The sequence below is a fragment of the Cavia porcellus genome, unplaced genomic scaffold (assembly GCF_034190915.1).
Source record: "Cavia porcellus strain 051 isolate PalLab524CR breed Dunkin Hartley unplaced genomic scaffold, mCavPor4.1 scaffold_5, whole genome shotgun sequence".
Lineage (NCBI taxonomy): Eukaryota > Metazoa > Chordata > Mammalia > Rodentia > Caviidae > Cavia > Cavia porcellus.
In genome coordinates, this window is record NW_026947488.1 from 48032884 (window position 1) to 48058435 (window position 25552).

Here is a 25552-nt window from a genome sequence, read left to right on the forward strand (position 1 = left end):
TGGCACCTGAAGTACAAGGAAAGGGCAAAGATGTTCCCAAGTGGAATAGTGGGGGGAGGGGGGAGAGAGCACGAGCGGTGAGCTGGTTATTAACTAGTACATTGAGCTTGAGGCAGAGAGTGGATGGTTTATTGAAACGTTTCTCCAGCACTTGTATCTTCTTCCAGTAGGGCAGCAGCAGCTGGAGGTGACCTGGTTACCCTGCCCCTGGCCTCCTCTTCAGGAGGGGTATCAGTCCTTGGCAGTACTGGAAAGGGAGGAAGGGCCAAGAGCCCAGGTCCCTGCAGCAGGGCTGAGTGAGCTCCTTGCAGGTACCGTGTCTTCCAAGGCCCTCTTCAAGGGAGGCGGGTGGTGGGGTGACAGAGGGTGTTAGGAGAGGTGGAAGAGAAGCTTTTTGGTAACTGGGTTGTCCTTGGCTTCTTCCAAAATGACCTTCAGATGTAATCTCTCAGTCCTTGTCACAATTGTCTGCAGCCACTTTCACCTCCAGCTTCTATCCAAGGGTGAACTCCTGTGCCTCATTTGCTCAGCTGTGAGTGGGCATAGCAATTCCCCAGAACTCCCAGAGTTTTTGTTAAGAGTTAAGAGCAAAATGATGTTTGTCCCTGGGTCAAAAGAAGCAGTGAAGGAGAGATGTGCATGTGACTGGAATAACCTTGATAGTCTATTATGAACTTGTTTTTACCTTGTTAGTTTCAGCTAGAATTAGTTTTCTAGTGGCTCGCATGATGACTGGTTATTACTAAATTTTATTTATTTATGTAACTTTTTGGATGTTGGATATAAAATCTAGGGCCTTGCATATGCCAGGCAAGTACTCTACCACTCAACTGCATTTCTAGTCCTATGAATACATGCTAAATAGTGTTTAATTTTAAAAAAGCCCATTTGTATGACACTGATATGTTAAATCATACAATAGAAATGCATGCAGTAAAATCCATCTTAATTCAGTTTTCATGTATCTATGTTCATATAAATATATGAAATATGTATGTATAATTATTACTTCTGGTGCTAGGATTGAGCCTAGGGAGTGGTGGTAAATCTGCAGGATGCATATGGTTTCCTTTTAAGACAAAAGATGATAATGAGAGTCATTTTTTTCTAGTAAAAGCTCGGTATTCAGGTTTCATTGCCATGTTAGCACTTTTGTGATAAATAACTGGGCTTTGGGTTGTAGTTTGGGCATTCAGTCTCTTAGGTTCACTGTCACTGGCCTAAGTATACATGCTAGCCAACTTCACTACCACTGAGCTGTGTCCCATACATTTATATTTTGTTTGCTTGTTTTTGGGGGGCAGAATCTCACTGTACCCCAGGCTGGCCTTGAATTCTCTAACTTAGGGTCTCCTCAAGTTTGTGGCAATCCCTCTGCCTCAGCCTTCTAACGGCTGGCATTACAGATACATACCATGGTGCTTGGCTCTGTATTTACATTTTAACCTGCCCTGAAGGCCACTTCTTTTGCTACCTTAGCTCTCCCTCTCCCATTTAGTGCTCCAGCCGGAAGATTTCCCTGAATGAGTCTAGAGTATCTCTCTGGATGTATGATCAACAGGACGTGGAAAAATGCCTATGTTTTCCTCAAGGGTGTGAGTGCCTTTTACATACAAGACACTGTCTCTGCCCCTGTACCTACCTCTGCCTGATATAGAAACTGTGCCAGCAGCCCTATGTGAAGAGAGACAGCTGATGCTTTTTGGAAGAGGAGACCTTATGAGCCCAGACTAGAGATGCAAGATGAGTGTGGGCAGCACGGCGGGCATCTGGGCCTGGGGAGGAGTGATCAGGACTGTGAGGCTCAACATGGTCTTGCTACAGTTTTGTTTAAGTAGCACCTGGGGAAGGCATTGCTGTAGGTCTGTCCCAGGCAAGGCCAGTGTCTCATTCTTAATGGTCAGGAAAATGGAGGCTGCTGCTTAACTTTTAGGTTAAAGCTCCCAGTGAGCAAAACATGCCTGCTTAGATATTTTACTGTACATAGATTCCACCTTTCCCCTCACCGATGATCAGCATGGCCATCACTTGTCATAGCTCAGGTGTGCATGTAAACGGATGTCAGCAAAACCACACACCTCAGGCTAGACTGGAACTTAAATTTAAGACTTCGGTTTGGGACTGGAGTTTGTTCTCTTTCCGCAGGCAGAGTCTCTGAGACAGATGGAGGGGTTTCCTGGAGGCAGCACCTGTTTTCTTGTTTCCTAAGCCAGTTGCCCACTTTGGGTTACGTGCTGTAAATGAATGGTCTCTCCACCTCCCGCACCCTTGGATGCTCCAGGAGCATCCCCATGTTAGCAGTGTCTTGTCTGGCTCACTGCTAAGGACCCACAACTGTATCTCAAGGGGTTCCCCAGTGAGCCCTACTGAGAAAGGGGCTCTTTGCAGGTGGAACCGGGGTTCTGAAATGGAACCTGGGTTCCCTTTCACAGGTCCAGGTTGTGTCCTGTCCCTGGGTTTTGAAATTACCCCTGCCACCCCCAAGAATAAGTCCACAAACCAAGACAGTGACAAAGGCTGAGGCACTTGGGGCACAAAGGAGATCTTCTATTTGCAGCCATGGGGTGTTTCCCATAAACTTCATAGATTATTGTCCTTAATTGTGGAAAGGAAGCCACCCTGATGCTGTGATCACAGGTCCGTCCATCTGGGTAGAGGGAGGTAGTATTTTGTTATCAGTGTTGTCACTTGGACCTATCATGCACGTTATTCCTACCAGAATATTGGTGTAAGCACAGCTTAGGACCCTGTTTGAACTATGGATGTGGATCATGCCTGTGCCACCATGCAGAAGTTCAGTCACTTCAATGATTTTTAGACTCATTTTAACTAACCCACAGCACAGGTTTCTATCTGGTAACTGGATATTTTGGTCAGTTTGCCTTTGCTATAATGAGATGCCTGAGGCAGGGTAGTTTATAAAGAAAAGAGTTCTATTTGTCTTACAGTTTTGGGGTCTGAAAGTCTAGACAGTATGGTGCCGGCTCTGCCCAGAACTCTGGCAAGGGCTCGGCTGACTGCATCACCACACATTATGAACAAGAGGAAGAGATCTCAGTCAACAAGAGACAGAAAGTGAGGGTAGGGCTCACGGTTCAGCTCACTCCTCTATACAGCCCCCATTTAGGTAACTAACTAGGGTCCTGTGAGAGCTACTTAATCCTTTCCAAAGTCACCCTAAGGGCTTTTCCAGTAGGCTTCACCTCTTCCCCACACTGAAGGACCAAGCTTCCAGTGCCAGAACCCCCAAGGAACCCGGTCTAACCATATCCAAATTGAAGCCCTGGGTCACCCTTATCTGTGAAACAAAGCTCTCTTTGTTCTGCTCAATTTCATTGTTTTCTTTTCCTTTTAAAAACGTTTTTTTAGTAGTGAACTACATTCCCAGCTCTGAATTTCACTGTTTTAAAAAATTCTCTTCAAGATTCACCAGTGGGGTTCTGACCTGCAGCATGAAAAATAAGAACAAAAGTTCTGGCAGTGCTTTGAGATTTTTTTTTTTTTTTTGTATCCGGGATGGAACTCATGACCATGTGCTTGCCAGGCAGGCGCTTGCACCACTGAGCTAAATCCTGGGCTCTTCTTGCAGTGCTTTGGAGGAGGCGGTGGTAGACAGATTTTTAGTCACACCCTGTGAGCATAGCTGTCATCACAGGACCTAATAACAACCATTACTTGCAGGTTCATTTGTAGCTGCTCAGAGCTTTATAAGGAACTAGGTAATTATAGCTAGGATTAGCACCAGAGAAGTCCTAAAGCAGGACTCTGTATTAGGTAATATTTAAAGGCAGTAGATCTTACATAAGTTGAGAATATTTGTTTTAATAATCCTTTTTTAAAAACTTGGATTAAGAGTGTTTAGGTCAAATGTTTAGCATCTACAGAATTTAGTGGAGAAGGCACAGTTCAGCTATAATCCCTTAATGATGGGATTTAAGCAGAGAACCACAGGTCGGCTTTAAACATGCATCATCATTAAAGTTGGCAGCTCCAAAACACTTAATTTCTGGCTTGGTAAGGACAAAAGGTCCAGCTGGCAGGTTGAGATTTGATGTCCTCACCCCCAAAGTTGCCCTTCTTAGCCATGCTCCTCTTCCTTGTCTGCCTAAGTTTGTCCAGGTGCAGAACATACCTTGCCCGAGCCTGGGGGGGTGGGGGTGGTGATCTGAGGATTGCCCAGGACCCAGGGCAGCACTCAATGGAGTCAGAATTGAGATTATAAGAGTTTTCAAATGACAGTAGTTTTTCTTCTAAAATCAACTTTATTGGCCTCTGGTAAGTTCTATCCTCAGCAAAGAGAGCCCCTAGAATCACCATCACAATATAGTGTTCCTCTCACTTCTGAGACTCCCCCTTTTGGGCTCCCTCGACGCAGCAGCCTTGGGTTCCTGGTCCTGTGCATCACTTTATGTTTTTACTGCACTGTCTGTGTCTGGCTTCTTTCTCTCAAAATGCATCTCCGGGGAGTGCTTGGCTCCTTTCCACTGCTGAGAAGTATTCCTTTGGTTTGTTTGTTTATTCACCTGTCTGGATCTTTGAGTATTTGGAATTTGGGACTAGAACAGGTTTGCACTTTTGCTTACATTCACAGAAGACCTTTGCATTTTAAATACGCCTCCCAGGAGGTCTTAAGCACTGATTCTTCTTCCCTCCAGTCCCCCTGTTCTCCCAGTCTTCCTCTCTTTCGCCTTCCTTCCCTCTGCATGTTTTGCAGTGCTAGGGATTGAACCTAGGGCCTCATACATCCTAGGCAAGCACTTTACCACTGAGTGACGTCTTCTACCCTTTTAATTTTTTTGAGACAGCTCTTGCTAAGTTGCCCAGGTTGGCTTTGTTTTCCTGCTTCAGCCTCCTGAGTAGCTGGTATTGCATGCATACACCACCACCCTCAGGCAATCTTTCTCTTAATTTTTCTTGTATTTGAGGGAGCTGTAGGTTTGTGTGTCTAGGTCACATGGTGGATTTGCAGTATATTTATGAAGCAGTATTCAGTCAGCACCCTTAATCTAGGGGTAAATGTATATTTTGTTGGCATTCGTTGGGCACGTTTTGTGTGCTGAGAGGTGGGAATGTAAATCAGAACTGCACATAGGGTTCTGCCCTTGGGCACAACCCTCAGTGACAGATTCAGCCATTAGGGGCTTTGTATGTTATGGACTGTTAAGGTTGGTACATTGTGTCAACTTAAGTTTAGAAGTTTAAGGGAGAGACTCAGGAAGGAGCCAGGGTTCTTACTTCGTAAACATCCTAGTCCTGTGCAAAGGAGGGCAAGGAGATTTTGTGAGTGCTACATCACTGTGGAAGGGGTGGGTGGCTCCTGTACAATATTAGCCAGGAGAAAAAGTTCATTCTTTCCCTTTGCCTCTGGCTGCTGTTGCTGGCTGCTGCCTTGAAGTGTTGCCCCAGTGCCATGCCATCCTGCCTTGGAGCCAGCTGATCACAACTAAAACTTCCATAAACTGTTGAAATAAACCTTTTCTTCCTTTATTTTGGGTGTGAGGTGTTTTGTCCCAGCAATGAGAGAAAACTAACCAAGGCATGGATTCTGGTAGGTGCTGACCATAGAGGAAACATTCTTCTTCCAAGAAGCACCAGGCTTTGGTGTTGGGAGTGGCTCCAGGTCTCTCTTTGGATGATCCTGTCAGACCTCTAACCCTAACCCTAACCCTAACCCTGCTGAGCCTCAGTGAAGGGGTCAACGTTGATTCTTGGGTGGGTGAGAAGTGACCAGGTGACAGACATGGCGCTCCAAAGAAACCATTGCCTGGCTTAGCTGATAAACTAAGCACACATTAAAAAGTTCTTGCTCTTCTGCATTTGTGCATAATACAGGTTGCTGGAGAGTGAATGACTTGGTCCTTAAGGAACTGAAAGATATGGTAAAGATACAAATATTTCATTTTTCTTCCTCATAACTGAGTTTCCCCTGCTTCTATTCTAGTTGGTCAGTCTCATTTCTGTTTCTTTTGGGATGACTTTTACTTTGAGACTGATTTCCTGGTTGCTGAATGATAGTGGTTTTTAACCCTGGCTGTCAGGATGTTAGCAGTCTGTGGAGGAGCTGTTGCTGCTTTGTACTGATGTTCCCTGAGCTCTGGATACAAGGCTCTGGCTAGTCTGTGGCACTGGGGAGAGGATGTTGAGAGCGATGGGACGAACACTGGCTGGCCCTTCATGGAGGGGGTGACTTGCATTTGTGTTCCTGTTGTTCAGCAGCTTGTGTCACTTTTTGCCATGTACACATCTGTACACTTTACACAGACACAGCCAGTTGGTGTAATACATACTGTTCTTAAATTCACATTGGAGAGCCCTCCCCTTCCCCAGAACTGGTGATTGAATGCAGGGCCTTCACACTGGGCCACATTCCCACCCCTTTTAAATACATTCTTTTTCTTTTTTTCCTCTTTGAGACAGGATCTTACTAAGTTGCTCAGGCTAGGCTCTACCTTGTGACCTGCCTTGGTCTCCCAGATTTTGGAATTGCAGGCATAACCATCACACCCAGCTGTAATGTTATCTTTAAATCCAGTTAGTCATGGCCTATTAAAAAAAAATCAGTACTTTCTACTCTTCTTTTTTCTTTTTCCCTTTCTGTTTTTTGGTACTGGGCATTGAACTCATGACCTCAGGCTTGCCAGGCAGGCACTTGTGCCGAGCTAAATCCCCAGCCCTGTACTTTTCTTTTTATGGGGTGAGAAAAGTCAACACGAGATACAACTTTGAAACAGATTTCTAAATGCATAGTGTAGTATTGCTCACCATGTGCAGTGTTTTACAGCAGATCTCTGAAATATCTGTGAAATAGTGGCCCTGAATTTCCTGATCCCCAGCCTCTGGCAGCACCACCCTCCTTAGGCTCCTAAGCCTCCCTCAGTACGGAGATCATTGGTGTGCACTGCTTCACCCAGCCACTTTGTGGATTTGTTGGCCTTTTTAATTTTTGTCTGTTTTTATGCCTCTGTTAAACTCTTTCTGCTTATTGTAGCCTGGTATTTGAGTTTCTAGCTGAGAGATCTGATCCTTTCTCTTATTTTTTTTCAAATACTTGTGACTTTATAACTTCAACTCTCGGAGACTTTTTTGGTCTTCTTGAGACAGGGTCTCACTATGTGGTTCAGGCTGGCCTTGAGTTCACTTGGTAGTCCAGGCTGGTCTCAAACTTGCAACAATCCTCCTGCCTCAGGCTCTAGGATTACAGGTCAGAGCCATCATGTCTGGCTATTCATAGAGGCATTTTTAGCAGCCTTTCCTGTCCACTTTTGGGGTACTTGATATTTATTAAATCTTTACAGGTTACAGTTATTGGAATGAATGCCCTGGCAGTTATTTTCCTATGCAGGAGTATTGATGATTTCTCTGGTTACTCAAATCTCTTTTATGACTCCCAGTAGTGTTTAATAGTTTTCTTCCTGAAGGCCACAGACACATTTTTGAAATTTTATTTGTAAGCATTTAGCATTATTGCCACTTTGAACAGAATTTCTTCCCCCCATTGTCACCTGAGTTGGTGGACTTCTCTGTAAACTCCTTAGAGCCTTTCTGTGGGCCCAGCGGTCCCTATCATGTTTCTCCCCGTCACAGATTCTTTTTGTCATTCACCATCCTTTAAAAATGTAAACTTTTTTTAATTGTTGAAAATTCTATAATTATTAAATACAATTGGTAATAGTTTACAATTATATATATATCATTTTATATTTTCCAAAGCCATTAAATATACATTTACGTTGATGCCCTGGAAAAAAACAGACTTCACTTTTTTTGCCCTTCCATCTCTCCTCTGTCACACAGTGCTCAGGAACACCTAACCAGGAGAGGTACTGTAAGTGCATAGACCTGTACAGGACCGCAGGGTCGAGGGGAGCGAGGCAGGCCTCTTTGAAGGAAGGAGAAAAGCCCGTTGTGGCACCAGGAATTTCGCTCAGTGGCACAAGCATCTGCCTGGCAAGCATAAGGTCATGAGTTCAATCTCTAGTGCGGAAAAGAAAGAAAAGCCTTGTAAAACCTCAGGAAAGCCCAAAGGTCTCAGGAGAGCCAGGCCACACCCAGACAGGTCCCACTCACTGCAGAAGAGGGCATGCAGCAGTGGGCTGCATTCTAATATGAGACCGCATGTAAAGAGATGGAGTTGAACTTTTGAATTCAGGTTTCTCAGAACATAAGCATCTGACTGTTAGGCGTGGTTTCTGAATGAGCTGGGTTCAAAATGCAGCTGGGTGCCAGGCAAGACTCCTAAATCCCTCCTATTGGAAGTTTCACAAAGATCATTGAGAAGCTGCAGTTTTTTTACACAGTGGTGCTATCCCAGGGAGCATCTATTCCATCAACCTAGTTTAATGCCCTACAACTGTGGAAAGGAGTTTTCGAACAGGGACAGGCACTAGTGAAGGGAAGCCGATGCTTGGACCATCGTGGAGAGTCCTGCTAAAGTACTGCAGATACCCTTGAGAAAGTGTGTGTGCAGTGTGACTCAGCGCGGGGCAGGAGTTCACACAGTGGGTCTGGGTGGCAGGAGGGAGGAGAAGTGTGCCCTGTGAGACCACGTTCCCGTGATTCTTGGACATCACTTCTCTGTAGAGGGCCCTCTACACAGGGTCCAGGCATCCCCACTCTTGGGTAAGGTACAGCCACATCCTCCAATGTCACAAACTCCCCCAGTGTCCTTCCTTCCCATCAGTGTCCTGCATGAACCAAGGTTCTGGGGAAGACACTCAGACAGTCTCTGTAAAGACAGAGACTGGACCTGCATGATCCTGAGACCCACAGCTCTGCTCTCCCTGTTCTGGCTGCGGAGCCCACAATCCATGGGCTTTGGGTGAACCAGGGCTGAAGACAGACAGGCTCCGGAGTCCAGAGCTCTGCGCTTTCCAGAAGACAAAAGGCTTCAGCTAAGGCTGGGTGCCTCTCCATGGGGAGATGAAACAGAATCCCTCCCATAGTGACTCTTGAACCATAAACTCCTCTTCAGCAGGAGACCTTGTATTCAAAAGGGGCTGGGTTGTCATTTGCCAACTTGTAATGTGGGCGCTGTTTGATCCACTTATGTTGAGAATGTCTCTTGTCATTTGAAACCGGGTGTCTAATTGTAGGATTTTCATATCTCTTGATACACTTAGGATTTCTTTCTTTCGTTATTTATTTATTTATTTATTTATTTTGTCATTTTGAGATAAGGTTTCACTATGCAGTTCAGGTTGGCCTTGACCTCACCTTGTATCCCAAGCTGGCCTCCAACTCACAGTGATCTTCCTGCCTCGGCCTCTCCAGTGCTGGGATTACAGACATGCACCACCATGCTCAGTTTACAGTTAGTATTTGATCTTTTCAAATTTTCTGTTTTCTTCCATAATTGTCCAGTGACTGTGGTAATCTTGCTGTGTGCCCAATCATGGGTAGGTTAGGTAAAGGTATTTGATAAAATTATTAAACAAGAGTGATCGTTACAAGACAGCTGTGGTAGCACATGTGTGTAATTTCAGCACTCAGGAGGCTGAGACATGTGGATCACTGCAAGTAGGCCACCTGGACTACATAGCAGGACTATCTCAAAAAAATATTCCATATTAGGGATATATCATTCTATAAATTGTATAAATGGTGTTGGGGTGGGTCCTCTGGTCCCTGCAGCTGTTTGGCTGGGTCACAGGTGGGTTTGCTGTGTTGTGGCCATCTTCACGGTGCTCAGATACCGCGGTGAGGTATCGGGCCAGAGGAAATGTAGATGTGGTGAGGTGGCACAGGGTGGACAGCATGTGCAAGATGCAGAGCTAGTAGGGGCCAGGTGAGACAGGGCAGGAGACTGAGGAGGGTGTGACAGGGTTGCCCTTCAGCCAGGGGGGATGGGATCTGGGCTGCTTAGGATGCCATCCAGGAGCACATAGAATGCCTGGACAAATGTTTAGTGCTGTCAGGGTGGAACAAGAAGCCATGGCAGTACCTGCAGTCTGGGAGGCTTGAGACAGGAGAATTGGGAATTTGAGCCTGGTCCGGACAACCTAGCAACCTCAAAATTAAAGAAGAACTGGGATATAGAGTGAAGGCCCTGGGTTCAAACCCTGGCACTGCTAAAAACAAAAGAATTTCAGTGGCCATCAGAATAGTGCCTCGGTGGCACATGCTGCAGAAAGGCTGTGCTGGGGAGACACCAGCCAGGGGTTCTTGGTGCCTGGAGGGCCAGTACCCCCTCATCTCACCTGTCCCATTGTGACAGCCCCATCAGTGCTCATCACAGGGTCTGAGGACTATGACAGCTACTGTCTAGCAGGGGACAGGGGATAGCCACCTGATGTCCAGTAGGCAGCTGCTGGGGACAGAGCAGCACCCCTGGAAAAGACCCTCAGCCGTGTACACTGCGCCTTGCATCTCCAGCCTCGCTGTGGCCATGCTCAGGGGCCAGCCAGAGTGGGTGGCCGAAGCCAAGCTTTATGTCTCACTGCATGAGCAGTTAGGGGGGATCAGGAATACTCATTAGGGTTTGAATCCTGTTCACTGCTGATGGCTGTGTGTCTTTTGTTGAGATACTTTTTTGAGGCTCAGTTTGTAGAGTTAATGGCACATCGAGTGGTATTTCAGTCATTGGCCAGAAATAATTACGATTTCTATGATGAGTTCCTGCCACAGGCAGACACTTGGCAGGAGAAAACTGCTGTTATTACTGATGTTGTCATCATTGTGCTCTTTCATCCTTTACTGCCTCCTTCCCTTCTCTTTCTCAGGAGGTCTATGTGGCTTGCTCGTGGTTTCCTGTGTGTTTTTTGTTTTTACAGTTTTTTTGAGGCAGGGTCTCCCTGTGTAGTCCAGGCTGGCCTCAGCTTGCCAAGTGCTGGGATTCCAGCGCTTTCTGTTTCTGCAGGCAGAAGGAAGAGGGCAGGGCAGAGGAGGGAGGGAGTCCCTCTGGTTGGAGGCCCTGGGAGATTTTCCTTCTTTAACACAAATTCAAATGCAGACCCTCAACTCTGCTCTGCCCTGGCTGCCTTCCTTTCATCTTTTGCATTCTGCCTCAGGACCTTGGCATTTACCCCCCCTGACTTCATGCAGTGTGGACAAACCCTCTGATCTCAGGCTTGTGCGAGGTTCCTGGCCTTGAGGCCCGCTGCCTCAGCCTTGGTACTTGGGGTGGCCTGCTCTGTGTCCTGGGGACTTAGCCTGTAACAGTTCAAGGATATATTTCTGTATCAGCATTTGCTGTCCTCTTCTTTCTCTCCCTGTTTGCTGCCCTGCTGTCCTTGCCTGAGCCTCTGTCTTCTGCACAAGGGGAGGTGCAGTGGCCCCACCCCCACCGTCTGTGCTGCTGGCTCACCGCCAGCTGTGAGGCCCTGGGGAGGCCTCCAGACCTTGCCATTCCTCCCCTGGAGATTGGAGGGATCCCTCTGGCTTGAGAACAGCTGGTTTAAACAGCTGTGATGGAAACATAACCCAGCATGCCGCTTCAAGAGTGTGCCAGGTACACCCAGCTCTCTCTCTTTCTCTGATGCAGCTTGATGTCTGGGCAGCTATTTATTTCCTTTCCTCCCTTCAACTACAGGAATCAACTTTTGCATAATCCTCTCTCTTATTTGTGTACATTTCACTGTTCACCAGCTCATTCAAAGTATTTGTGAGCAGAGTCTGTGGCAGTTCTTGATCAGTATTTCCTGTCAGCATTCCCACCCTCTCCATAGCTGGCTGCAGGGCAGCGGGCTAGGTAATTCTCCAGGTAATTCTCTGGGTAATTTGCTCTCAGTGGGAAACTAACTTGTGATTAAGATCTGCTGTCACTGGAATCAGGCCAGCAAACTTGCTGCGCCCTCCCCACCTTGGCTGCTTGCGGGACACCTTTCTTTTTAGAAATCCAGGCATTTTGAGGCATGTTGTGTGGTGTGTGTGTACTGGTAGTTGTAGGGATCCCGTGCACCCTCAGCTTTGAAGCCAAATTCAGCAAATGCTTGTTTATTTTGGTGCTTTTATTGTTCAGCTTCACCAAAATCTGAACTGCCTAGATGTTCCAGAAACTTCCTGACTTTGACTTTCTCTTAGATTTTTTTCTTTTTTTGAGACAGGGTTTCCGTCTGTCTTTAAACTTGTACTCCTCCTGCCTCAGCCTCTAGAGTATTGAGTTATAGTCTTGTACCAGGCCAGGCTTAGATTTTTCTCTTGTTCTGGAACGTTAGGATGGTGGATTAATTAATGAGCATCTTGTAACGCCTAGCTGAACTCAATCAGCATGGTGCTGGGTGGGGAGGGCCCACTTGAGGAACAGCATAAAAGCAGAACTGGCAGGAAAGATGATGTGCTGTTGATTCTCCTGGAGAAGCTTGTTGCACTGGTTTTCCTGACATGAACTCAGCTGTTGTCATTATCAGAGAAGTTTGGGTCCTTACTCTCACTGAGGATGGCTGCGGTTCTGTTCGGGGAACCCTGGTCACTTCCTAGCTCCAGTGTAGAGCCCTCAGCTTACTGGCCCAGATCCTTTCCCCCACTGGCGCAGACTTTCCAGTTTCCACCATGATCTCTGGGCCTTCCTGGGGCAGATCCTTGACACAGAATTGCACGAGATGTTGCTGTGGGCTCACGTTCCCCAGGTAGACCCATGGGGGACATTGTCATGGGCACTAGGTCTTCAGATTGACTCATGAAGGACATTACCTTGGGATCCAGGCCCTCGGCTGGGTTCTTCATGTCTCCACTGTGTGGACGGATCTTCCACACTCTTTTGCATTTGACTGTTTTAATGAATATTATACAATAATTGTATAAATGGTGTGTCCTGTATTAAATCTTTTCCCTTGTAAGCCCTAACTACAACAGTTAGGTTATTTCTTTCTTGAATGGTGTTAGAGTTGGTGAGATTTTTCTAGGTTGGTCAGGTCTATCTTGGATCTAGTGGTACCAACTCCTCTTCTAGCTCTCTTCTTGTTTCCTTTTGAGGGGCTTGGGGAAGGGTACGAATTTCTTTTTAGTTTGTGTTGTCATTCAATCGATAATGTTTTGGCCTCTTTTAAGTCAACACTCCATTTCTCTCTTCATTTGCACCAGCCGTGTTTCAAGCACATTGTAGCCACACGTGATCAGGGGTGACTGTTGGACTGAGCATTTCCATCATGGCAGACAGTTGTTAGATTGTGAGGTGTGTACGCCACATTGCACATCACAGGCATACTAGTGCAGTGCTTTCTCCCTACTATCGTGATACTTGAGGCAATCCACTTTATGGCATTCAGGGACAATGGCTTAAAGGGTAGATCCTTGAAAATTGTAGGTGTTTAGGCATAATGTACACTGGCTTTGTTCTGTGCAGGGAACTTAGTGCCCCCTGGTCCTATGCTGTGCTTTGATGTCATTTGGCTTTTCTGTCTCTTGTAGGTGCTGAGAGATGGCGCTCACAGGTTTCATCTCCATCTGAGCATTGGGTGCTCCAGACACCGGAAGCCAGGTCTCATCCTGTGCTCCTGGCTTGAATAAGCCTTCACTCCACCCACTCCAGGCCAGCAGCAGCACAACACTGCCTGACTTCTCTTAATGATGGGTATTGGCAAGAACACCACTTCTAAGTCAATGGAGGCCGGGAGCTCCACGGAAGGCAAATACGAAGATGAAGCAAAACACCCTGCCTTCTTCACTCTGCCGGTAATAGCATGGCACTTTGCCATTCTTATGTCCCTTTCAGGGTTTTTGTATGGGCTTGTTGTGGGATGGGCTCTAACACTTTTGTTTCCAGTGGTGGGTACCGAGATTGCAGCTCTGAGCCGAGCTCCCCTGAGTACTGGGTTATCTGCGGGAAGGGAGCCCACATAGCTGGTGACTTGGTAAATCAGCCCAGTGTTCACTGTGCACTGGAAGACACTGAAGGCTTATAATTTTCTCTCCAAAAATATGCCTTTATGTAGTGAACTGCTCCAGCTTCTGCTCATGCTACCATCACAACACCAAGCACAGACACGGGTTCCAAACGTGCATGTGCTGTGTCTGTGCTTGGTGTTGTGATGGTAGCTTATGGGGTAGAGCAGGCATTTCTCAGGCAGCCGAGGAGGCTGATTGCACCCGTCCGTGACGTTCAGCACCAGTATTTCTCCCCAAATGTAGGATTATGCTTTATATCTATCAAATTATCAATGGAGTGTTGATTTAAAAAGGGAAAAAAAGTCTTTAGAGAGAGCATACTTCAAAGTGCTTTTCTCTTAGGATTGGAAATGTGACTAGTGGCAAGAATACCATTCTAGGGCTGCCTGAGTTGTGTTTCTGGAATTTGCCTCTTTAAGACAACGTAACTTAGTGAAAAAGACATGCACGTGGCATGTTTAAGTACTTTGGTTGATGATTTGCATTCACATTTTGACTTTTACCTTTAGCTCACAGAAGAGTTCTGATGTTACAGCTGGCATTAGTATTGTCTTTGCCTGTAAAGCAAAAGCTTTGAAGCTGGAGTTTGTGTCCTGTTTATGGCTTAGGTTGACGCATGTTTTCTAGGGGAGAAGCAGCGCAGTTTATTCATTAGTTGTTGTTAGGGTGAAGTAGACCAGCTTTGAAGAGCAAGCAGGAACTCCCTGTGTAGGGATTGATGTGTATAGAGAGCTCCTCCCAGTCTTCGTTGTAGTCCGGAAGTTTATATTTGTAATCCCATGGAAGAGTTATTGGCATTCTAATCAGTTAATTCCCAGTGCAATCCACATGAGAATCAAGACACTAAGACATATTTATAGTTATAGAGAACCAAAGGAGTCCTAAGTCCAGCCAAGATGGTGGTTCACTGGAACAAAGGCCTCTCCCCAGGGCCCGGCCTGGATTTTATTAATCTGTGAAGAGGGGAGCAACTTGAGGGTGAGTGACTGTGAGAAAGGCGAGAAGTGCATGAGTGCTGTGAGCTGAGCTAGAAGAGAGGCTGGAGTTCACCTCTGTGATGTGCAGAGAAGAGTATGTAGAAAGAGTAATCTGCATAACACAGCTGAGGTGACATCTGATGTCTTAAGGGTGGAGCTTCAGTCCAGATTCGGAAACTTTTCTGCCCTGGGAAGTGTTAGCCTCTTATCTCATGGCTCATTACAGTTGACAGAGTGAAGTGGAGCATGGCGTGGCCCTTCATCCTGCCCCAAGGGCCGAGAAAGGCAGCAGTGCCTCCCCGCCAGCTCTATTTACATTCTTTAAAGCCACTTGTTGGAATGAAGAAGTAACCTAGCCAGCTCTGTATGTATCAGTATGTGGAGAGAGGGCCAGGTTTAGCGAAGTGGGGATAATTGCTCCTCATTCAAGGAGAGTCGTCCACGTGAGTCACTCAGTACTGCCACCTCCCTTCAATTTGAAAGAGCTTGATTGTGTTTTAACTGCCCACTTGCCTTGCCATAGTTTTATTTTTATTTAACTCGTTTTGTCTTCTTTTTCTTTCCCTCTCTGTCTCTGTCTCTCTGTCGCCCTATAGTTCAGGCTGGCCTTGAGCTCACCGTGTAAGCCCAGGTGGCTGGCAGTCCTGCTTCAGCCTTTCCAGCTGGGATTACAGTTGTGTGCCACTGTGCCCAGCCAAGGTTTCCTTACTTTAGCAGTGAAGCTGTGATGTTTGCGGTTGGCACTGAATCCACTGGTGCATGTGCACATCAGCAGCTTCACTGTCCCTGTTGATTCGCATATCCTTCTCCTGCCAGTCTGTCCCCTGTTCTGTAAAATGCACTGTGGCTCTGCAAAAAGTCTTTGTGCTCTGAAAATTGTTGTGCTTTGCTCTGGTCTCTTTCTTTCGTTGCTTCCTTCTGGTTTGAGTAACCTTCCCCAGTGCTTCCTCAGGATTTCCAGTTCCTCTGCTTGCGTACAGCCCTGTCTTTCCATGGACCCCACCCCATCCCGCCTCCACTCTGGTACTGAGTTTAAACCTAGGACCTCCACACTGAGTTCCATCCTGTCATTTTTCTGTTTTTTTATTTTGAGGCAACATCTCACTTATGTATCCATTTCTCAGACTGAGCTAAAACTCCTGATGTTCCTCTCAGAGTAATGTGATTATATGTGTGCACCACCATACCAGCTTTTATTGAATTTTTATTGTTGTAATTGTACATTGTATTTCTATAATTTCTGTTTATTTTTATTTCTTAACTTCTCATACACATGTGTTTTTATTTTATTCTTTGTTGCATGTGTTTTTATTTTATTCTTTGTTGCATGTGTTTTTATTTTTGAGACAGGGTCTCACTATGTAGTTCAGGCTACCCTTGAACTTACTACGTAGCCCAAGCTGGCCTCAAACACACAGCGATCCTCCTGCCCCAATCTCCCAAGTGTTGAGATTACAGGTGTGCACTACCATACCCCCTGTTGCGTGTGTTTTTCATTTAAACCACAAAGACATTAACATCCTTATTTTAAAGTCTCTTCTGCAGTTCTTCTCTTTCCCTCTGCAGTGTTTGGAATTTTCTTGTTTCTCTGTGCACCTACAGGGTCACATTTTCCTGGCCTGGCCAGTCTAGAACCAGGTCTCAAAGGGAGACCTGGTTGTCACCACCTGAGATTTCAGCCCGGCAGGAATGGGGGAGGGAGGGACCTGCCTGGCTCCGGCCCCACCAGGGCAGGCCGAGTCTCTGGTGTTCCTGTCTCCTGCCAGAGAAAACAGTGTTGTATGGCTGTGGCCTCCCAAGGCCTTCTCTGTGAGGCTTCGAGAAGGCTCTAATTACTGCTTTCTATTTCTTGTATGAGGAAATGTTTGTCTTTTCAACCTGCTGAATTGTGAGTTTTTCCTCTTGTTATGTTTTCTAAAGATGGTGGCAGGATGAAACAGATTTTAAATAAATATGTAAATGTGTCAATTTTAGAGCTGATTCTATCAAGAGAAATAAATCTGGGAATTGAGGGGGAATAGCAAGGAATAAAATATGAGGCCAGGCGGGGATCATACAGTACCTGCAGGCCACTCGTTAATTTTTTTTAATGCATTAGAGTTTCATTGGTTCTAGGCTTTAGAAAATTCTGTGGCCATAAATAGGCAGACACAATTCCCTGTCTCCTACCTCACAGTACTTAGCTTCTATACAGATAAGTTACATGTGCAGACGATGTTAGATCTCAATAAGTACCAAGGAAAAGCCACAGAATGCGGTCACTTCAGCAGCATCTACACTGAAACAGGAAAAACTGGGAAGGTTAGAGGAGTTCAGGAAAAACTGCAATACAGGCTGATTTGATAAGGACAGGCCTAGAGGAAGCTGGGCATGACTCTGGGGAGTAGGTGCAAAGGCCCAGTGGCAGGCAGCAGGATGTATGGTATGGGATCCTGAAGGTGGAGTGGGGCCAACTGGAGAATTTGTAGGCCCCAGGGTCTGGTCAGGATTTTGGTTCTTCTAAGTTGTGGAAAAGAATTGGAAGGCTTTGATCAAAGCAGATAGGGACATACTCTACCTAGTTTTGAAAAGGTCCCTCTGGCTGCAGAGTGAGAAACGACCACAGGCCAGGCAGGGGCAGCCCTGCTGAGCGAGGGGTGTGGCTGGTGCCAGAGGAGAACTGGCTGCTAGGCCAGGTAGAAGCAGGGAGGAGGCAGGGCAACTTCCTACTGCTTCCTTGAGGGTCTAGAAGGCCAGCTGGCCCACATATATGGAGATAAGGGTTGATACCAGGGTGGGTATGGGGGTTGTCAAGAATGTGTGTTGATTCTGAGAATCAGTCGGGGTAGAACATAGAGTTAGAGACTGTGATGCTCAGAGCAGAAGGGGATGGGGCTTCTCCCTGGGAGAGAGCAGTGTGGTCCTGGTATTTAATTAGGCCAGGGTACTGGAGGGCGAGGTGCCACAGAGTAGATAGGTAAGGGGGGTGTGAGGTCAGAGGGACCCAGGAAGGCCGTGTCCTGGAAGCTGGGGGAGGAAGCCGGCTGCTGGAATGGCCTAGTTTGGGGAGCTGTGGGTGTTTACTGAAGCAGCAGTGGGGACCCGGGCCCTCGAGAGGCGGAGGAGAGAAGTGAGGGCAGTGGCAGGGCTCAGGGCCTTGACATGCATTAGGTTCCTTTCTGGTGCTACAGCTTACTTTAAATGTGTGTAGAGGTGTGTGATAGCTGTAAATGAAATGAGGGATGTGAGGTGCGGATTGGGATAGCAGTCTCTGTCACTCTGCTTTTTTCCCCTACTAATATGTTGTAGATACATTCTGCATGAATGAACCCATGTCAGTATACAGAGCGACTCATTCTTTTTTATAACTGCAGAGCAGTCTGTGGGATGGATATACTGTGACCTGACTTTGTTGCTGGATGTCCAGGTCGTTTCTAATTTGCTGTTACAAAGGGCCCTGGACTGAATAGTCCTTCACATTAGTAATTTCACTCAGATGTTGTCAAAGAATAAATCTCCCAGAGTGGGTTGTGGGCTCAAGGGGAGAGCCCTGGGAAGCGGAAGGGGAGGCTCCCACCTGTTTGGGGGCAGTGCCTATTTCCCGCAACTGTGGTCTCAGCCAGTGTGGCATCTCAGTCACTGTGGCAGGTGGGAAAAGTTTCTCTGCATGGTTTTAATTTGCATCTTACGATAGAGGTGGGACCTCTTTTTGAATGTTGAGGGGCTATTTATATTTCCCTGGTGGTTTTCCTGTTGGGATGTTGACTTCTTAGTGGTTTCTGTCACTTCTGCATTCTTTACATATTGGAGTCTGTAGTTTGCTGCCTGCAGTGTGTCCCTTCCTGGTGGGTGCTGATACCAGCTGGGCACGCTTAGGATCTGTGCAGTACCTGAGAAGTAGGCCCACAGGGTCATTGTCTTAGCTTGTTTTCTGTTGCTGGTATTTCCATACCACAGACTGGTTCATTTAAGAAGGAAACAAGTTCATTTTTTGTTTTGTTTTGTGTTTTGAGACAAGGTCTTATGTAGCCCAGGCTACCCTCGAACTTGCGGCAGTCCTCCTGCCTCAGCCTCCAGAGTGCTAGGATCACAGATGTGCACTACCAGGCTCAGCGGTGAGGTCATTCTGGCTCACACAGATCCTCACTTGACAGGGACCAGGAATGTGTTAGAGCCTGGCTTTTCTAGCATACCACTGCAAGACAGTTCTTAATCTGCTAATCCCATGATTGGATTATCCTTTCACAAGACTGGGTCTCTAATCCCTGCTTAAAGGGCCCGCCTGATCTTGTGCCTTAATAGTTCATAATGTGGATTATGTTTCTGCGGGTTTTGGGGCAAACAGACTGTACTCACACTGTCGCAGATGTCCCTAGTTCCCTGCCTAGTGCCTCACCTTGGAGAGATGTTGGTGAGGTGCTGGACCCAGTGCCTGGCTTGAGTATGTTCCAGGCAAACATTCGCTGCCCACCCCAGGTCGGACATGGGAGCAGGAACACGACATATACAGGTTTCAGTGTGGGCTAGGATCACGGAAGTGAGGCATCTTCCCGGGTCCTCTTGAAGGACAGGTGGTCTGTGGACACACCTGAACCCTGAGGCTGCCCTGGGTACTGCATTTCCGGAGCTCCCGGAGAAGACCAGGGCTGAGCCCTGGGGGTCTTCCTGCTTTGGCTGCAGTGTCAGTTGCTGCAGATGGGCATCACAGGCCATCCTGTCTGCAGAGGCAGCGAGAGCAAGATGAGAGGCTTTCTGTACCCACAGCGACAGTGTAGCCTGGTGCGCTAGATCTGTGTGCTGCGTGTTCCAGTTTGGGACTGACAAACTGCAGCTTTAGCATATGCTGTCTTATAATCACTTTCTGATTTATTATTCTAGTGGGAGGTTTTATGTTCCATTTAAAAAAGGTTGGGGGCCGGCTTGGCATATATTTTGGGGAAACTCCCATCTTGATATCTTTTTTCATTCAGAACACCTTTTAATTGTAGATTTGGATGCCAGAGGAAATGATCTTTTGCGTGTGTCTGTTGAGAATTGTGTTATCTTTTATTCAGAGAACTGAAAGCAGTTAATGTGGACCACCTTGTTACTGCTCTCCAAGTGCCTGATTTAGTGTGCAGTGGTGTACCAGGCTGCCAGACTCGTTAGCTTGGTGGATGAGTGTAACAGGCCCTGAAAGATGAAGAACTGACTTTTGGACCTTTAGGTGCCTGTGTCCTTGCCTCACAGTGTCACCTGTGATGGACTGGTGTGACTGCTGTTGGAGATGTCAGTTTAAACCCAGCACTACATCGGTGTGACACTCAGACACCAGGCTGTGGCTCCAGCCCCACCCCTCTGCTTGATCAGAGGTGAAGCAGGTCTTGGAAAAGCTTTGAGTTGCGTGGGGACAGGTGGGACAGATCTTTGGGTGCTCCAGCAGCATCAGGAGTCCGCCTGCGTCTGCTGTCATCCTCCCCCTGTGCTTAGGAGCTGACTGTGGCACTGTTGGCTTGGCTTGGTAGAAATGAGGCTCATGAATACAAGACACACTTTTTGATCTGTAGACACACCCCCACATGCAGTCAGAATAGCCTTGCATTGTGGGACAGACAGAGTCACCAGATGCATTTAAACAGAGGAACCTGACTTACATACAGCAACAGTGCGGGAGACAAAATGTAAAACCACAAGCTTGGTTTCAAATAGTGGAGTGAGGTGGGGTGGAGAAAGGACATCTTATTCCCAAAGTGATTATAAATAAAGTGATATTTTTATAAAAACTCAATCAATTTCCTGAGGTCCCGGGAAGATGCCAAGATTCTACTCTGTTATCAGTGGTGCTATTAATAGCACAAAAGAAAACCAGGGTTTATTATAAGCTTTCCAAAACATGTTTTATTTCCCAATAAAAATAAGTCAAGGTTCAGAAATGTGAAGCTTTGATATTATCAGCAATATTTTTATCCTTTTCCCTTAAAAAACAAAGCTTCATTGCCTTTTCTGAAAAAAACTGATCTGTGTTTTCAATGCTGGGGATCAAACCCAGAGCCTGAAGTATGCTAAGTGTGTGCTTTGTCACTGAGCTGTACCCGCAGCTCCAGCATTTGAATTTTAAAATTAAAATTTGTGTGCTCTTAAAAAAAAGTGGACCCTCAGTGTAGCTAATTTAATCAGCCAAAAGAAACAGCGCTGTGAAATAGATCAGTGCTTAGGGTAGAACTCTTTGTTTCTGAGCACTTCTCTCTGCACAGAAACACACCTGAAAGGGGGGTCAGATGACCAGCCTGCATGTGCCCACTCCTCACAGACTCAGCCCCTACCCGTGCCCAGTCTCGCTCTCTTTGGGAAGATCTTGCTTTATTTCCTCCTCCTCTTCAGAATCTCCCACCTTCCCAGTTTGTCCCCCACCCTTCCTTCCCCCACTGGAGCCATGATGGAGTATGAGGTTGTAGAGTAGCAGAGCAGGGCTGGAGCGAGTGGGTGGCTGCAGCTCAGCTTGGCCCAGAGGTCCACAGGGTGAAGTGGGCCCTTGAGAGCCCTGGCCAGCTTGACCTTGCTGTTAGAAATCACATTACTTAGGTCAGGAAGGTTTAGGGTTCAGGAAACATCTGGACCAGCCTAGGAACATGAAGCCCCTTCCAGGGCTGTGCCTGTGCTCCTTGGGACCTGCCCAGCTCCTCATATTCTGGCCTGCCTTCCTTTCCTCCCTCTGGGCCGTGCTCCGTGCTCCTGCAGCAGGGGCATCTGATCTCAGACCCTGCTAGGTGTCGCCACATGGCCTCTCCACAGTCTTCTGCATGAAGTCTGAATTCCTTAGTCCGAGTCCTGCTCAGGACAGCTCCTGGGAGCTGTAACCTGTATCCTCTTTTGCTGGAACACAGCCAGGATAGTTGGTTTTATTTGGCCACGAGACAGAACCACGTGTGGCAGGCAGGGTGGCCTAGGCACTGTTGGACATGGTCCTGTGGGCCTACCCCTCGGGGAGCAAGGCTTTTGCCAGCAAGACGTCTGACAGCGGCTGTCCAGCCCCATGAGGCTGGAGATGACTCCATCACCTCATCTATCTTGGGTAGCCAGGCCATATTCTGGCCTCAGTGTGGCCACCCTGGATAGTTGTTAAATGAGTGTGTGAGCCTTTATCTGGGCTGAGGCATGTGTGTGAGTGTGAGAGAGGAGACTCAGGAGAGCAGAGGGAATTGCTTGCTGCCTTTTGGCTGAATCTGTTGTCTTTGCTGCTACATTAATTAAAAAATTATTAAATTAAAAAATTACTGAGGCAAGGTTTTCATAACAAAATTAACCATTTGAAAATGAACAATTCATTGACATTTAACACATTCACAATGTTCTGCAGTCACCAACTCCATCTGGTTCGAAAACATTTGAATCACCCCCAAAGGTGTCATATACCCGGGAAGCAGTTGTTGCTGCAGCAACTGAGACCGTGGAGGGGAGGGCAGTGTGAGCCGGGTAGCTCTGTGCCAGACCTGTGTGCACCGAGCGCCATTCCGGGGATTCATCCTGAGCATGTGCTGCCCTTGGCCTCGCAGTGGTTTGAGTGCTGCTATGAGAGGGTGTGGAGTATACCACCCATTATAGGAATTTTACTTAGCTGGAAATAGGTAGCATCTAGTTTTACGAAGTGCTGTCACAAACCAATCGGTTTGTGTAAAAAGTAGAAAGCCCACAGCTTAGCTGGGTGTAGTGGCATTATCACAGCAATGGGAAGACTGAGGCAGGAGAACCACTGGGGGTTCTAGGCCAGCCTGGCTACATAGTAAGAATCCTGTCTCAAACCCTCTGCTGCCACCAATAAAAAAGCAGAATGTTACTCTCTGAATGGGGTACTATAATATAACGGTCTCTGTCTCTTTTTCCATTTGGCAGCCTGGAGATAAAGCTAGGACCTCATGCACGCCAGGCCAGCACCTTGTCACTGGGCCACGTTCCCATCCTTTTGATGAACATTTAGGTTGTCCCTAGGTAATCAGGGTTTCATGTAGCACTGGCGATCACTGGCTGAGTGTGTATGCAGTGGGCACGCGTGGGTGTGGAGGACACAGCTCTGTGCAGAGTGCTGTGGGGCCCAGGAAGACTCAACCCCACACCGTGCTCCCTGTGGCTCCTTCACCAGGGATGGCCCCATGTGCTGGTCCCCGCCAGACCCATCTTCTAAAGCCCCCGTCTCTGCCAAAAAATGTTTGTATTTTAATTGTTATGTCGGTAATTTTAAATGATGTGAGGCAGCATTTCACGTGTTCATTGTGTATTTTCATTTTTCTTTTGTGAATTGCCTATTCTTGGCCTGGGTACATTTCCTTGAGCTTCTTTATCTTTATTATTGATTTGCGGTGCACTTTGTGAATTATTGGTACAGACCTTTTTTCTGTATTTTTCTAATTTTTAGTGTATCTCACAGTGCTGGAATTTAAACCTTTTCAGTATGCTTTGTTTTTGCCTGTGTTTTTGACACGTAGCTGTGTTGCCATTGTGTACGGTTAACTAAATATTACATATGCAATTTTTACATTACAAATTCCCTGTAAAAAACATTCTTCTTACAGTATTTTGGGCATAAGTAGTCTGTAGTTAGGTACTTGTGGTTATACTTAATCAGTGATGACTTTATTTGGGTTAAAGTCCTTCCCATTCTTGAGGACAGATTCCTGGGAATGGAAGCATTTGGTGAGAGTAAAAATATTTTGAAGTTCTTGCTCTAACCTTGTGGAAGCCAAGACGATTCTGCTGTCCCTTGCTAAGGACAGGCGTGGAAAGCAAAGGACCAAGACTGCTGCTGGGTGTCATGTGTTTCCTTTGAATCTGTCTCTAGATCAGTTCTGGGATACCTGGTGGACACAGAAGCTAGATTTTATGGGTGTGGACACCTGTGCCCCACCATCACCTCCCCCCTCCCCCCCCATGCTTGCACACGCCTCCTAGTGCCCTGAGCAGGTACACACAGTGATGGTCTGGTCTGCTTCGCTGTAGTGAGAAACGGACAGCTACTAACAAGGGAGGTGAGCCACAGCAGTGCTGCAGCTCCCAGCATGTCCCCCTGCTAGGTGCCGTGGTAGGAGTTCCAGTCGAGTTTTGCGGGAGAGATCTTGCCTGCCCAGCACTGCCCCCTGAGCACCCTGGAGGGTCCTGGGGTCCTGTAGTCTGAGGTTCCAGTTCCTGTCTCCCCCAAGGAGCTCACTCTGGCTCACTGTTCCCTTCCTCCAGTGGGATACGGTGTGTTCCTCCCTCCATCAGAAGTCACACTCGTGTCCCTGTGCAGCAACACCCGTCGGGTGTCACGTAGGGCCGTGATAGTCAGTGCAGATCTAAGCTCCCGTGGGAACCTTGGAAGAAGCATGTTCTCTCCAGCAGAGTGGTCAGTGCTGAAGCAGCCTCTTCATGGAGCGTTTCTCTTCAGGTGGTGATCAACGGAGGAGCTACGTCCAGTGGGGAGCAGGACAACGAAGACACAGAGCTCATGGCCATCTACACCACGGAAAACGGCATTGCGGAAAAGGTATTCAGCCAGTCCCAGGCCACTGGGGCATGGTGTCTGTGCCCTGGGATGTGCGAGGGGTGTGCCTGTGGTGTGTTCCCTTTGCAGTGGAGGTCAGAGTCGTTGTTCCTACTCCATTTGTCTGAATGACAAGATGTGACCCTGATCAGGGATAGTCTAGACTTATTTTTGTCTTTTTCTTTTTTTATCGGTACCGGGGATCGAACTCGCAACTGCCTGCTTGCAAGGCAGGCACTTATGCCGCTGAGCTAAATCCCCAGCCCCGGTCTAGACTTATTTTTAAGGCAGGCTCTCAACATGTAGTCCAGAACTTGAAGGTAAGAGTCAGGCCTGGGTAGGCTTGACTGAGAGACCCTAAGGGGATTGCTACAGCTTGGTGGGCACCAGCTTCTTGTTCTTTAAAGTGGAGTACGAGTACAAGCTGAGCATGCTTAATCTGGCAATCCAAAACTTTTTAGTACCAGTGAGAGTTTCAGGGTTTGGAGCCATTTTGATTTCAGATTTTCAGGTGTCCAACTGGTCAACACTTAAAAAATCTGAAAACCCCTGACGTGTGAAAGACTTTTGGTCATTTGGTATTAACATCTATCATGGCTCATTATAAAGACTGAGTGAAATGATTTATAATGTTTATGTTAAAAGAAAGGTATTAGCACTATGCTTGCTGTTATTCTAACACTGTAGCAAGTAAGAAAGACCAGAAAATGAATTTGATGAAGCTGTTCAGCCAGAGCAATGAAAGCTGCATTGCATTATCTAGCACTGTAGCATGTAGTGAAATACCTGACACAGATCAGAGGTCTGGAGGTTCGAGACCAGGCAGCCTTGATGGATCGGGCTGCTGTTGGACAGGGTTCATCATGATAGGAAAGTGTGGGAGTGAGTGCTTTAGGTGTGTGTGCATGTGTCCCAGGGTCTTGGGACTTCCCACTAGATCCTCTCTCTTAAAAGCCCCTTTCAATAGTGCCGCCTTGGCGACCAAGCCTTTAAGCAAAATTCTAGCATGTACTGCGTTGGGGAAATGTTTCTTTGCTCATACTTTGTTATTAGTGGTGCTGTCCTGCAGGGCTGTGGGTAGTGGGCTGGTGTTGAGTGGACCTTTATGTGATGAGCCTAGTACCATGACTGCATCAAGGTAGCAGGCTGGCTGGCTCAGTGTGGGCTTCCTCGTTAGGGTCAGTGATGTTCTAGGATTCACAGGACTCAGCCACCTTGTAATCCTCGTGGTTCATTGTTGTCTTGTTTTCAAACAAAGAAAGCATAGAGATTAAAGTGATGG

At 47.0% G+C, this 25552-nt stretch overlaps 1 protein-coding gene across 5 annotated transcripts in view; it reads left to right on the forward strand.

The window, feature by feature from the left end:
* Slc23a2 (solute carrier family 23 member 2) overlaps window positions 1–25552 on the forward strand; it is a 108208-nt gene that overhangs the window by 35321 nt on the left and 47335 nt on the right. For all 5 annotated transcript variants that reach the window (XM_063248736.1, XM_063248735.1, XM_003476600.5 and 2 more), the window contains exons 2-3: window positions 13345–13608; window positions 24175–24273. In XM_063248736.1, coding sequence (XP_063104806.1) covers window positions 13501–13608; window positions 24175–24273 — 207 coding nt within the window. In that variant the 5' untranslated portion in view covers window positions 13345–13500. The remainder of the gene's footprint in view (window positions 1–13344; window positions 13609–24174; window positions 24274–25552) is intronic.